The sequence below is a fragment of the Musca vetustissima genome, unplaced genomic scaffold, assembly GCF_032173495.1.
Source record: "Musca vetustissima isolate MV318-11 ecotype Yass unplaced genomic scaffold, APGP_CSIRO_Mvet_v1 utg219253, whole genome shotgun sequence".
NCBI lineage: Eukaryota > Metazoa > Arthropoda > Insecta > Diptera > Muscidae > Musca > Musca vetustissima.
In genome coordinates, this window is record NW_026883134.1 from 28,298 (window position 1) to 41,978 (window position 13,681).

The 13,681-nt window shown below is 38.4% G+C and overlaps 1 protein-coding gene across 1 annotated transcript; it reads right to left on the reverse strand.

Moving 5' to 3' along the window:
* Nucleotides 1-1,268: 1,268 nt before the first annotated feature.
* On the reverse strand, nt 1,269-12,780 carry LOC133329887 (myosin-2 heavy chain-like; the record flags this gene model as incomplete). The annotated part of the gene is made up of 6 exons (XM_061538344.1): nt 1,269-1,640; nt 5,301-5,441; nt 5,506-5,740; nt 8,144-8,829; nt 8,890-10,256; nt 11,439-12,780. Coding segments are annotated over 6 exons (4,143 nt in total), but the record flags the coding sequence as incomplete, so codon positions are not given.
* Between the last annotated feature and the right edge of the window lie 901 nt (nt 12,781-13,681).

Below are 13,681 nucleotides of genomic sequence, written 5' to 3' on the forward strand. Positions count from 1 at the left end.
TTCGGCTTCGGAAAGAACCTCTCGGAGCCCTTTAATCGAACGAGGATTTAGACAAGGTGACAGTTTGTATTGTGCCCTTTTTAACATCCTCCTGGAAAGATAATACGAAATGCAAATGTGAACAGAAATGACACTCTGAACACCGAACAGCATATTTTACTCGCCTACGCCGACGACATGGACATAATGGATCGAACATTGCGAGCAGTAACAGCCACCTTTGAACGAATTGAGAAGGAGTAGACTCGGACCAAGTGTAGAACTTGAAAATTGTAGATTCAAGGTAGTGAACGATTTTATATACCTCGGTACCGCCATAAACAAAAGTAATTACATCAGCTTTGAAATCCTGGCAAGAATAGTGTTGGCCAACAGATGCTACTATGGTCTGAGTAAGCAATTCAAAAACAAGGTCACCTCCCGCCAGACCAAACTTACAGCTGCAGCGATTACGTTGGCTACGTCATGTTGTGAGAATGGATGAGGATGCCCCAGCACAAAAGGCATATAAAAGCAAGCCATCTAATGGCTCACGCAGAAGGGAAATGTCACGAATTCGATGGAAATAGCAAGTGGAAGAGAACATTTCGAAACATGGTCTTTCAAATTGGAAGTTGCGCCTGGAAATCTTCTTTAAGCTTATGGAACAAATGTTCTGCCACAAGCCAGCTAAGTAAAGTAAGTAGGGGAAATTGTGATTATGAGGGTTACGTCTAGGGGTATTTTAGGTGACGATATATCTTCTCAATGATATTTTATAAATATGCGATCCGCAAAAACAAAGGATTAATTTGCGACGCCTTTCTTCGGGTCCCATTAACGCTATATGTGGGGGTTATAGTGTATATTGAAATGTATGCGATAGAGTGTCATACTTTTCATTTTTTTTATTTTATAAGGTTTTTATTATTAAATTTTCTTTCAATCATTTTATAGAACTTCAAAAATCATTATTTGGAAAATTCACTTCCAAATCACTGTTCCAATTTCTGATCAATAATGTTGTTAAGGGGCATTAGGCGACACAAAAACAACAAAGAAGCATTAGAAAATCAAATGGACATTTAGGAGATGAAAAAAAAAAACATAAATTAACACAACAACAAAAAATAAATGATTCATGCATTCAGATGGAACATTAAATAAATCAGCAATAACAACCAAAAAGAAAAATTATTTACAAAATCAAATAAAATAATCCTTAAAAATTAAAAAAAAAAAAAAACAATTATATTAATTTTTATTAGTATCACAAAACGACTACTTACCTGTATTTGTTGTTCCAACTCATGTACAATATCCTCGCGAGCCAATGTCACCTGTTCCTGTAAACGACGCTCGTATTCATCGATTATTTTTTGTATGATTTGGGTTTCATTATTTGCAGCGGTCATCAGTTCATCCGTATCGATAATGATTAATGAGGTGTTGTTATTATTGTTATTTTGTGCACTTGGCGATGATGAAGTATTTACATCACTGACATTGGCCTCTTTAATGGTGGCGTTTTTCTCCACATCCTCAGGACTCACATCTTGATCCCGAGAATCATTAACATGACGTACTGTCATTAGAGTCATATCTTCAGTATTGACTGAACTTTCTTGTGTCGAATTGAGTGTGGAATTTTTATTTGTAGCCTATTTTCAGGATGTTTCATTTTTTTTTTTTTTTTTTTTTTGTTGGTTTTTGGTTAAATACAATTTGAGGGTTAGCACAATAACATCCATATATAATGTGTTTTTGTTGGTTGTATGCATTTGTGTGTTTGTTTTGTTTTAGCCATAAAATAAAGAGAAGAGAATTCAAATGCAAATACATGCTTGTTAATAACACAACAGCAAAAAATAGAGATTTTTGTTCTGGGTAAACTTTTTTCAACAAACAAATCATAGCTTCTTTGAGGGGAAGGAGGGGAAGTCGAAAACTCACAAAATCGGGATAACCAAAAGATAGATTTTTTATTTATCTATATATTATGAAATTACAGTACAGGTCCTCATATGCTTTGATAAATTTACTTTATTGTAGCCCTTATTCAATTTATTATTGCATTTAAGGTAAACTGGACCCTCAGGGTCCATCAGACATTTGCAAGGAAACATTAGACAGTGTTCTATATATAAAAAAGTTTGCCAAGAAGGACTTTATCTAGAAAGACAAATTACATACCTTTCGGTGGAAAAATCTGTATAGAACCATCGAAATACCTAAAGTTGATCGGAACCTTTACACTGAGACTAACTGTGGAAAACGTCTATTTTAGATCGAAAGGCATTCCAGTCTACATCTTCGATGATTATTTCCTGCAGAAAGTTGGTGAAACTATTGAACTAACGCGTCCTGAGAATATCAACAGGATGTCTGCATCCCCATGAGGGAATAAAATCATGGACACAAGACAGACAGTGGGAAGCCCAGTAGATATATTGGGTAAATAAGCAGTCGCGGACAGTCAGAGGGTCTAAGGGGAGAATCTCGGAGGAAATGGCCGAGTGCCAATGATCCTTGGATTGACGAGTCGACTATTGGCGCCCATAGTGGGTATCTTATTTTCTCTCAGTCAGGGTACCGACTGTATTTGAATGGAGCCTGGTTAATACCTGTGCGGCCAACTAGTATTAGGTTTAGTTACCAAGTCCTTACAATCGTAAGGAGGCTATGCCATTGTCGACATATCGTCCTCCACAAAATAATGACGTATAGAACCAGTGATTATAAATAAAATTCTCCGACGGAAATGAGTACAGTTGCCCTGGCACCCTCAGATTCAAATTTTAGAAGAGCAAATCTCCAATTTAAAAATCTGGACTCAGACTAAGACTCTTTATCCAGTCTACAAAGCATATTCTCACGCTCAACCGCGGGAGTGAACGTATGCCGAAATTTCCGCCTGAGTCAGGAAAGCATTTCGGAAGACAGGGTACGACATTTCCATGTCGGAGGAGGAAGACGATGCTGACAAAACAGTCTCACCTCCAAGTCAGAAGAAGTTTTCAGATATGAAACGAAAAAAAAGAGGACCCTTCGAGCGCGCATGCTCCCGTCTCTGCACCGAAAATGATCGATGAGACAGGACCTCCAAGGCAATTAACCGCCGAAAACAAAGCAGTCAATAGGGGAAATTCCATAGGAAGTTTGGTAACCCCCTGACAACTAAAAGTGGAAAATCCAAAGAGGCCTTGCCTTCCAGGGCCTCTTTGGATTTTCCACTTTTAATTAGGAGCCTGGTTAATACTGTGGCTTTTGCCAACATTACGTCTACCAAGACCAAGTAAGGTCAGTGATATGGGATTCCGTTTAATCAGGAAACACCTAAGAGCCTTAAGGAAGTACATAGGGAATTATCCTCAGAAGACAACTAGGGAACTGCAGATCGACAGGAATCCTACATCATGTACTGTGGCTACTCACGTCAAGCCCCCAAAAAAGACTGCGACTACGGATTCCTACGGTACAGGATCACAGAAACCCTCGGACATTTCAGCGGAACCTTTTCCGATTGAAGTCAAAACCTCCTCAATGCCCTCCTCAACTAGCTGCAGACATTCCAATCAACAGCCACTATGAGGGATAGTGAGAAGACTACCACCGGAAAGACCAAAGGTCAGGTGGCAAGACTTCGCAGGAACCTTTGAAGCGAACAAAACGTAAGGAAACGACAAATGGTCCCAGATAGCCAAAGAGTAGCTATCATTGACAAGGCTGACCCCGATGGACGGATCAGTGCGAATCATTTGGTTGCAATAGGGTCCCTTAAAGTATATTGGATCGCACAGAAGTAATCTTTACATGGAATGGAATTCCAAAAATTGATAGGTCTTCACCTTCAGTAGAAAACCATAGATAGAAGAGAATTTTTGGGTTTTACAATAATTCTTCAGAAGGTATTTTATATAATCAACTATATTCAACCAATTTTTCGATTTGTAACCTTTTGTGTACAGATGTCACACAAAACTCTCAAACACCCTATAGAAGACCCTCAGAAATACTACTTTTTACGGACGATTATACGAAATTCGTCTCTTTTTCGACCTTTATGGGCCTTCTATTAATATATGGACCTTCAGAAAGTTTTCTATGTACATAATGCAATCAACAGGTCTTCAGCAACCTTATAGATTTTATTTTTTAACAAGGGGAACTGAATCTAAAGATAAACCTATTAACGATCTTCTATGCAACTTATATAGGATCCATATCAATATAATAATTCTGTAGGTCTTTCGTAAATATGATATTCATAAAACCACTTATTGTTCTTAAATAAAAATTTAAGGACCCTTTTTTATCTACAAGCACTTTTGTCTATAGAATACCCTCAAGAAGATTTGTATGCGGTTTAAAAAAACCGTCTATCTATAGCCTTATATAGTTAATTCTGTTTATGAAATATCCTATCCAAAAGTGAATATTACACCCAAAAAAACGTTCCTCTGTTAAATACCCCCATAAAGACTTCTGCCGATTAAATATGAAAATAGAATATCTTTCATACGCCTTTCACAGATATAATACCTTCTAGAGAACATTATACATTTTTCTGTCAATAAAATATATTCAGAAGGGTTCAGGTTGTCATCTATAGAAAGAATATCTTTCATGGGCCTTCCACAAATAGACAAAAATTCTACAGTTCTTATACAGCTAGAAAACCTTCTATAGTTTCTACAAATTTAATATCTTCTTCCTCTTTTTATAAAAGAATCTTATAAAGTCTTCTGTCAATAAAAGTAATGTAGAAGGCGTTATATATCTTCTACAGTTCTTGTATAGATTGTCTACACATGGAATACCTTCCATAGTTGTTTTACACATTGAAGGTCCCTGCGATACAGAAATCGTTCTATAATTCTCTTTTTCGACAACAAACCAATGATATATAATTTAATTAATATATTTTTTCAAGAAAATATATCAGCTTCGCTAAATATTTAAAATCGACAGCACTTTTCAATGCATATTTTGCGGCGCAACATAATTGACGAGGCACTGAAGAAATGTACGACAAAAACGAAGCATATTTTCAGGCGCGTATGGAAATGTAAAATAAATGATTCTCATAAACTTGTAATGTTAACTTAATGGAAACTCTCCCAATCCTTCACCCAAAAAAAGCATGATTATGTTTGTCTTTTAATTCTGATTATAATATGAAATTAGTGAGTGAAAATTGTTTTGTTAAAGTCGAATGCAATAAAAAATCTTTAAGCAAAACAACATGCCAATTTTTTGTAATGAAATGAATAAATGGATGACAAAATATACATTATAAATAATCTCCTTTCCAAACTTACCACAAATTCATCTTCTGGATAACGTGATTCATAATATTTCAAACGATCACTTAATTTCTTGATGTTCTCTTCCTGGGAACGTTGAATTTCATGGATTTTATTTTGATAAAATGTTTTCAATTCGGTTATTTCCAAGGCCAACTAAAGAAGAAAACCAACCAATTTTAATATCATTAAAAAAATAAAAATTAAAATCCGAACCCACCTGTGATCCTTCATTTGCCGTTACCTCCTCGCTGACACCATCATTGCCGGGTGTCATTTGTCGATGTGAGGGACTTAATAGTAGCTCAGCCCTATAACGTTTACGTGGTGAGGTTTCTTTGGACCTTGGCAGTGTTGGTGATTTATAATCGAGTGACAATTGCTCCTGGTCTGATGATTCAGGTGAGGACAAACCTTGCCGCTGGGATTTTTGTGAAAAGACATCATCGGAGAATCTATAAAAGAGGGATTAGTTTTTTGTTAGCATTTTTGTGATTTTGTGGTTATGGGTTTGGGGTTAATACTTAGGCGTTCCGTGGGATTTATTGGTTGGCATGCTTGGTTAGAAAAAAGTAAGGGAATTAGTATTATTAATTTTTGTTTCAGTGGGATAAGGGTTAATTAATTAGCATAAATTTTGAAATAAATAATTTAGTAGGGATATTGGGAGGAGGTTTGGGCAGAATGATAAGAATAAACGAGAAAGGAATAAGGAAATATATGAATATAATATATAAGCATTCTATAGAAAATCTGTCCACCTTAAGCTGAACTTATGTCCAAAATTTTTTCTAAGGACAATTTCTAGCTACAAATAACTGCAAAAACTAAACTACATCCAATTTGGTTTAAAAAGGTACACAATTCTCAAGATACTGAAAACAAGATACTGAAAATCTTAATCTAAACTTAGACCCATAACGTCAATTGCATTCAAGGAGTTCTCCCTACTGGGAATATAGAATTACATCCAAATACACCCGTATATTGAGAGTTATGTTTATATGTGAATCGACCATGACCTGCCTGGAGTAACAAAAAAAAAATATTTTGACCCCAATGTTCTAGAGGTCACATCTAGGGTCTAGATGTCATCAGCCATTGCTACTGCTATTTCGGATCTGATAAAGAAACCTTGTTGACATCCTGTACATCGATAGGCCGGTCTGTGGTAAAATGTGGTGCTTCTTTGCTCCAGTGTGGTCCCCTAATATAAGGGCTATACAAAGGAGAAATTTCTAATCCAGCCTGAATATCACTCTGAGAACTGCAAATCACCTCCTTATAGATCGTTTTTGTGACTGGGGGTTCTACGACTCGAAACGGCCCGAATCTTACTCGGACAACGTCTGTCACTTTAGACAATTTTGCAACAGCAATAGGACTGCTACAACAACAGCCATCCTATAGATAGGTGTGTCAGGATTTATCTTCATGACCTGAATTGAGAAGTCCGGACGTATAAAGGAGAATCTCTCCTGTCAATCAGGATCGACATGGTGAATATAATCCTCAGGGAACACCCGCCACAGAAAGCAGCAGCTACCAAGACAAATCAGAGTGATTTTTAGATCTCGGTGGATAAGCCGCCTCAATTCGTTGGGCGCGAATTGATTGCACGGTGGATAACATCTGTCTGACTTTTGGTAATGGTCCACATGATACGCTACACCTCCTACTACCCAGCTAAACCTTCTCATAAAACATATATACAATATTTACAGGTCACGACATTTTTGAACCTGGAGTTAGAAGCAGTACCAGATTAAGTAGAGAAATGATAAACAGTAAAAGCTCTTACAACAACAACAATATTCTTCAGATCTGGATCCAAGCTAACAAGAAAAAAACTGGATATATGCTTTCAATACACCCCTACCATCGACACTACTGACACGTACTGAAGGCTCTGAGGTGCTCAATTAAGAAGTCTTTCGCAAAATCATTCAGATAGTTCCTGGATAACTTCCGGATGTATTTAAGGTTCCTCTTAATTAGAAGGAACTCCTTGACCGCTATCGAGTCTCTGTCCGGTTCCTCATAATTAGAAGGAACTCCTTGACCGTTATCGAGACTCTGTCCGGCCCGATAAACCGGAGGGCCCTCAGAAGAGGAGATCCTCTGTCTTTTTTCTGTTTAGAGAGAGTACTTAAGATCATCACTCAAAGGACACATACAGGAGGTATTTTCTTTATAAAAGTCTAAAATTTTATAGTGGCGCCTCTCTTTATAGAAGATTTTTATCTTTAGGATACCTGTAGAAGATCCTCTAGGGAAGATCCACAAAAGATCACATCTCTATAGGAGATCTACAGGAGGTATTGCCTTTCAAAGTCTTTCAAAAGTTCTTTTGTCTTCGAGAAAATCATTTTCTGGTCTTTTGTCTAGAGAGAGTCCTAAAGTGGTTATCTCTCTATGGGAGATCCACATGAGGTATTCTTTTGAAAGTCCCGCAGAAATTCTTTGTCTATGACAGATTCTCAAAAAGCGTGTTTTGAGACTTCGTGCCTATCAGGGTATTCCAAAGAAGCATTGAATATGGAGGCGTATCGGTGTGAAATTTGCTATCACCTACGGTATATTGATAAGGAGCCGAACTTGATCCGCGAGATCAAATCCCGTTGGTTCAAGAAGCACTCTCTAAAGAGTAGACTTCAGATTTATATATAAAAATCAGAAGTATGACCGCCGTATAGACTTCAGTAAAGTCTTTAGAAGGTCATACATGTTTTAGAGGCACATTGTCCTTTTCAGATTTCTAGAATACAGATTTGCCACTTAACTCTCTTGAATTAATTTAGGAAATTGTTTCTCTTTCCTGCGACATTAGAATTATCATTCTCAATGATCCAACTTACTGTTTCTCCAATTCCGCACATTTGGCTTCAAAATATTTCCTCAAATCTTCCATTTCTTGATTATGTTTGAGTTCACGTTCCTGCCGCTGCAACAAAAGACGTTGTATCTCTTCGTCTTTTTCACGCTTTTCCGTCTCCCATTGATCCATAACAATTTTTAGCTCCTGTTCACTTTTCATTCGCAGCTTTTCTAATTCTTGACATAGATAATCATCGAATTTCTTTTGAACCATAAAAAAGAGACGCACTTCACTGGGTGTTAAATATTTTTGAAATTGTTCAATTTGTTTGTTGAAGGGAGTGGAAATGATTTCCGGTTCATTTGGCATATAATCAAATTGTCGTGGCATTGAGAGTTGACGTTCTCGGGAATTGCGTGAGAATTTCTCTTCGTTGTCGGTAAAATAATGCCGCTCGAAATCATCATCACTTTCACTAACAAGATCCATAGAAATTTCCGAGATACGTTGTCCGAAATTGCTTTCCTGATCGGCTCGGGGCCAGGAGGGGCGTTTCAGCGTGTCCATGGCATCGGTTAGTTGTTTGCGAAGTAGTTGAACTTCGGTGGCTAGTTTTTCACTTTCAGTTTGCAGATTCTCCCGTATGGTCAAGGATTGCTGAAGGGATTCCGTTAGTTTGGCAATTAATTCATCACGTTTGGTTAGCTCCACATAGATATCCATGGTCTGGAAGAGGAAAAAGATGCATTAATTTCCTAGAAATATAGTTCTTCCAAAAAAGCTTACCTGTTGCCCAAAATCTTCCTGTAGGGTCCTATATTCCGTTGAGTTAGTGGCCAATGAACTGGTTTCCCTACCCGACACCGAACCCAATTGTTCGCTTGATTCTCTGCGGGACATATTTTCCAGTTGCATATTTAGTGAAGCCAAACAGGCATCTTTGGTGGCCAACATTTGTTGCAGTTCTCCCACCTTCTGTTCCAACATTTGTATCATATTAAGGCTAACTGCCGAATTACTGGTAGAAGTGGCCTCATTCGAATTGCATTCCATTTCATTTTGTTTGGCTTGAGCCTCCAATTTGCTGGCCAATGCTGCCAAGGATTGTTGTTCCTCCTGGGTGGATAAGGAATTACGTTCACTCTCCTCCGTTATATCCTCGAGGACATCTTTGGCAAATTCCACCAAAGAAACACGTTCCATGGCTTTGGGTTGTTGAGAGTTAACATCTCCGCTCACGGTTGCGGGAGATGTGGACACCTCTGCCGATGATAGAATGTTCTCCCTCATTGCCATAATTCGACATTTCATCAATTTCAAATCGGTCTCCTCTTCATCATCTTCCTCTTCCGTTGAGTCCATCATTGTATTGCCTCCTTTGGCTGCACCAATTTCAGTTTTCAGTGTCTGATCCAAATCATCATCGATTTTAGTGGAGGTTAATGGCTTCTCTGGATTATCGGGCAGGCTTTCATCCAAATCGGTAACAATTTCTATGGGTGGCGAGGGTTCCACCACTAGGACCCCACAACTTTCAACTTGTTGGAAATCTGCAGGCTTAACAAAATCTTCGGTTGCATAATTGAGACTTGTTTCCTTGGATTCTTCGATTTTCAAACTCTTTCGAGACCCCATTTCCAGCGAAGTGGACTTATCCTCTTTCGGATCCTGGTTTTCTTTATCCGCACTTTGTTCCAACAACAAATCATCAATCAATGTTTTGTTGTTGTCAATATAACTGGGATTCAGAGAGCTAATTTCATGGTCGTCTAGGGTTATTTCCAATGACGGATTTGAGGCCATCATCTCTTCCATTGATTGATCCTTTTCACTGTAATTCGATGAGGAGCCGGACAGGGGTTTTATATCGGGATTTTCAAATAATTCGGGTAAGGATGATTTTTTGGTTGCCGTAACCGTGGCCAAGGGTTTTAGTAGCATTTTTTGCGACGACGATTCAGAGTGAGCGGGTCTTGCAATGTTCGTCAAGGGTTCTAAGATTTTTACGGGATTTGGTTTCACATTTTCTGTTGGGTGTTGGGGGTCAACATTGGCTTTGAGTTGTTCTTTTTCTTTTTCCAGGTTCTCCAATTTTTCCTGGTCACTTTGAAGACTTTGCAGGGCGTCCGACTTTGGAACGCTTTTGGATATGTCTGTAATAAAAGGTAGGCGATTAGATAAGAGAAGATAAAGGGTGGATTAAGACTTCAAGAAAAAAACGGGACCATCGGATATTTTTTGATCAAAAATTAGACATTAGAAAAGAAAGCCTCAGATATACAAATGTCTCCAGAGATTTTATAAAAAGAGATTTAATGTGTTCTGTAGCATGCAGAGAGGCCTCCGCAGGTCTCCAGATTTTTTTTACAAAAAAAGCATTGGTTCTACTTAGACCTCCATAGATTTGTCTATAGGAAAAATGGCACCTCTGGTATACTGAGGCCTACAGTGAAAATACTACCTCAGGTGTACGGAGGCCTCTAGAGACTTTTTTCCACAAAAAAAAAAAAAAAAATGCGTCAGGTGTACCCAAGCCTCCAGAAATTTTTTTTATCGAAAAAATTAGCCCTAATGTGCCTGAGAGCCTTAGACAGTTTTGTTCCTATTGAAAAAATGGGCTCAGCGTACCCAAGTCTTAAAATATATTTTTTATAGAAAAAATCGAAACCCCCGTGTACTGAGGCCTCCCGAGAATATTTTCTACAGAGACCTCAGAGATGTTTTCCATTAGAAAAAATAGCACCTCAGGTGTTTTGAGGCCTACACAGATTTTGTTGTATAGAAAAAATAGACCTTCAACGATTTGTTTCTATAGAAAAAGTGAGCCCTCAGGTGTACTTGGGCCATCAGAGATATTTTTCTGCACAGACCTCCAGAGAAAATGAGCCCTCAGGTGTTCTGAGGCCTCCAAAGATTTTTTCTATAGAAAAAATGAGCCCTCAGGTGTTCTGAGGCCTCTAGAGATTTTTTTCTATCTCCAGAGTTGTTATTCTATAAAAAACATAGATCTTTGGTACCGAGATCTACATAGATTTTTTCTATAGAAAAAATGAAAATTGGACCCTCAGGTATCCTGAGCCCTCCAGAGATTATTTCTATAGAAAAAACTGAGCCCTTAGGTGTACTCCAGAGATAATTTCTTCACAGTTCAAAAGAGACCTCCACAGGGGCGAAAAAAAATTAGACCTAAGGTATCCGAGGCCTCCATAGGTCAACGGAGGTCTCCACTGAAAAAAATAGACCTGTATCCTGAGACCTCCAAGATGTCTTTTTTATAATAAAAATGAAACCTTAGGTGTCCCGAAGTTTACTCATACATTTTTTTTGCAACTTACCTTTATTACTCTCCCCTCCAGCCCCCTCCGGCAACGACAAGGGATAATCTCCATCCGACACTAACGATTCAGGCTCTTCCACAGGTTCTTCTTGCAATTCGGAAACATCATGTGAGGTACTTTGATTACTTAAACTCTGTTCCGCGTGGTTATTCTCCTCCTCCAGTCCAAGACTGGCACTCCGTTCCTCCGATTGTGGTACTGAACGAATTTCATGTTTATCTTGTGGTAGACCCAACGATACTTCATCACTGTCCTCCAAAACAAAATGTTGGGCTAATTTACCGCCCGATAACTGATCGTCGTCGATTTTAAATTGACCCTCATCACTTGGAGAACTTTTTTTACTCTTTCCCGATGATAGTTTTTCCGAATTTCCAATACTTGATAAATCGGAGAGATCAATGCCAAACATTTGTTGTTCGCTTTTTTGGGAAAGAGGTGGTGGTTGTTTACTTGGCCCTGGTAGAGAATCTAAGGAATCCACCTGTTCATCACTAATCTCCTCTAGAGCCTCCTCGATTTCTTCTTCAATTTCATCGCTGGGTTCATCACTTAGACTAGAAAGAAGATTTGTCGAACTTCGTTGTGGCACATTACTCTGGCTGGTGGTGTTGTTAGATCGGCTAATGGCAGCCGATTGTGCTGAAGATGTTGTTGTTGCTGGTGTGGTGGTGGCCGCAGTCGTTGTTGTGGTTTTTTGAGAGCCCTCCATTATATCAATTGTAATGGAGCTGGTTGGCTCATCGAAATATGTCGATAATGAAGCTGTGTCGCTTAGACTTACTGGTGGCACGACCTCCTGCTGTAAAAGTTCTATGGTATCCAGGGAGCAGGGGGAATCGTTGGCTACTTGATGTTGTTGTTTCTGTTCTTCACTTTCACTCTCTGCTGGCTTTTCAATGGTAAATGTTAGGCGTGATTCTGCTGCCGTATCGTTGTGTTGCTGCAACAATTGTTCCGCTGGTGGTGATTGTTCATGATGGGCGGCACAGCAACCCGGCAGACATTGTTGCAAATGTTCACACGAGAGGGTTTTCGATGATGATGATGCTGCTGGTGTATGACTTATAAATTCTAATGTTGGTATTAATTCAATATTATTTATTGTTGTTGTGGTTGTTGTGTCACCTTCTGAAAATTCGAAATGTGAAGAGGTTGATTCCTTGCTGGGTATTTCACTGTCGTTTGCGTTGCAAGGTTTAGCTGCATACACCACAATATCTGAAGTGATATCTTGACTGTTGGTTACATTCAAATATGGATGAATTGTTGTTGTTGCCGCTGTCGGTATCGGTGTTGAGGTCTTGTATGTTGCTCGGGGACGCAACAATGTTGTGATCTGTAAAAGAGAGGGAGAAGGGAATTATTAAATGTAATCAAGGGGGAAATTATTTATGAGTTGCTTTTCTATAAAAAATGAGACATCAAAAAATGAGACTGGGACCTTCAGAGTACTGTGGACATCCAAAGATTTCTATGTAATAGGAATTGCCTTAAGTGTACTGAGGCCTCAAGAGACTTCAGTTTTATTCAGGTCAGCACAGATCGTTTCTACAAAAAAAAAAAAAAAAAAACATCTTAAAGTGCACTGAAGCCTCCAAAGATGTTCTTCTATAGAAAAAATGACATTATGTGAACCTGAACCCTCCAGAGAGGTTTCTCTGTAATCATGGAGAAAATATTTCCTGAGTTGTTTTTCTATAAAAAAAATGTGAGACGCCAGATGTACTAAGGCCTCCGGAGTAATGAGGACATCCAAAGATTTGTTTCTATAGAATAACAAATGCCTCAGGTGTACTGAGGCCTCAAGAGATTTTTTTATAGCACAAAATTTTACTTAGGTCTACAGATATCCTTTCTCCTCCAGAGGTTTTAGTATTAAAAAAATTGCCTCAAAGGCATTGTGATTTTTTATAAAAAAAAATCTGTGGAGAACTCAGTTCGATATGAGACAAGTTTTTTCTATAGAAAAAATCGGTGGATTTATGATCATTTTTTTATACAAAGAAAAAACAGGTAAAACGTGTCAGTCGGTGTTGCCGACAGATATATGTAGCCTCAGCCTATGATTTGCAGAGGTCTTCGGAGTTGCACACACGTTTTATCAAAGATGTTTCGATTCTAATGTTGATCGTATAGGTTATTAAATTCAGTTAAAATAAAATTTACAAGTTTATACAATACTGACCCTTTTTGGGGGAGGTACCAGAAGAGAGGGCAGACGGGTCCCACATTCTGAC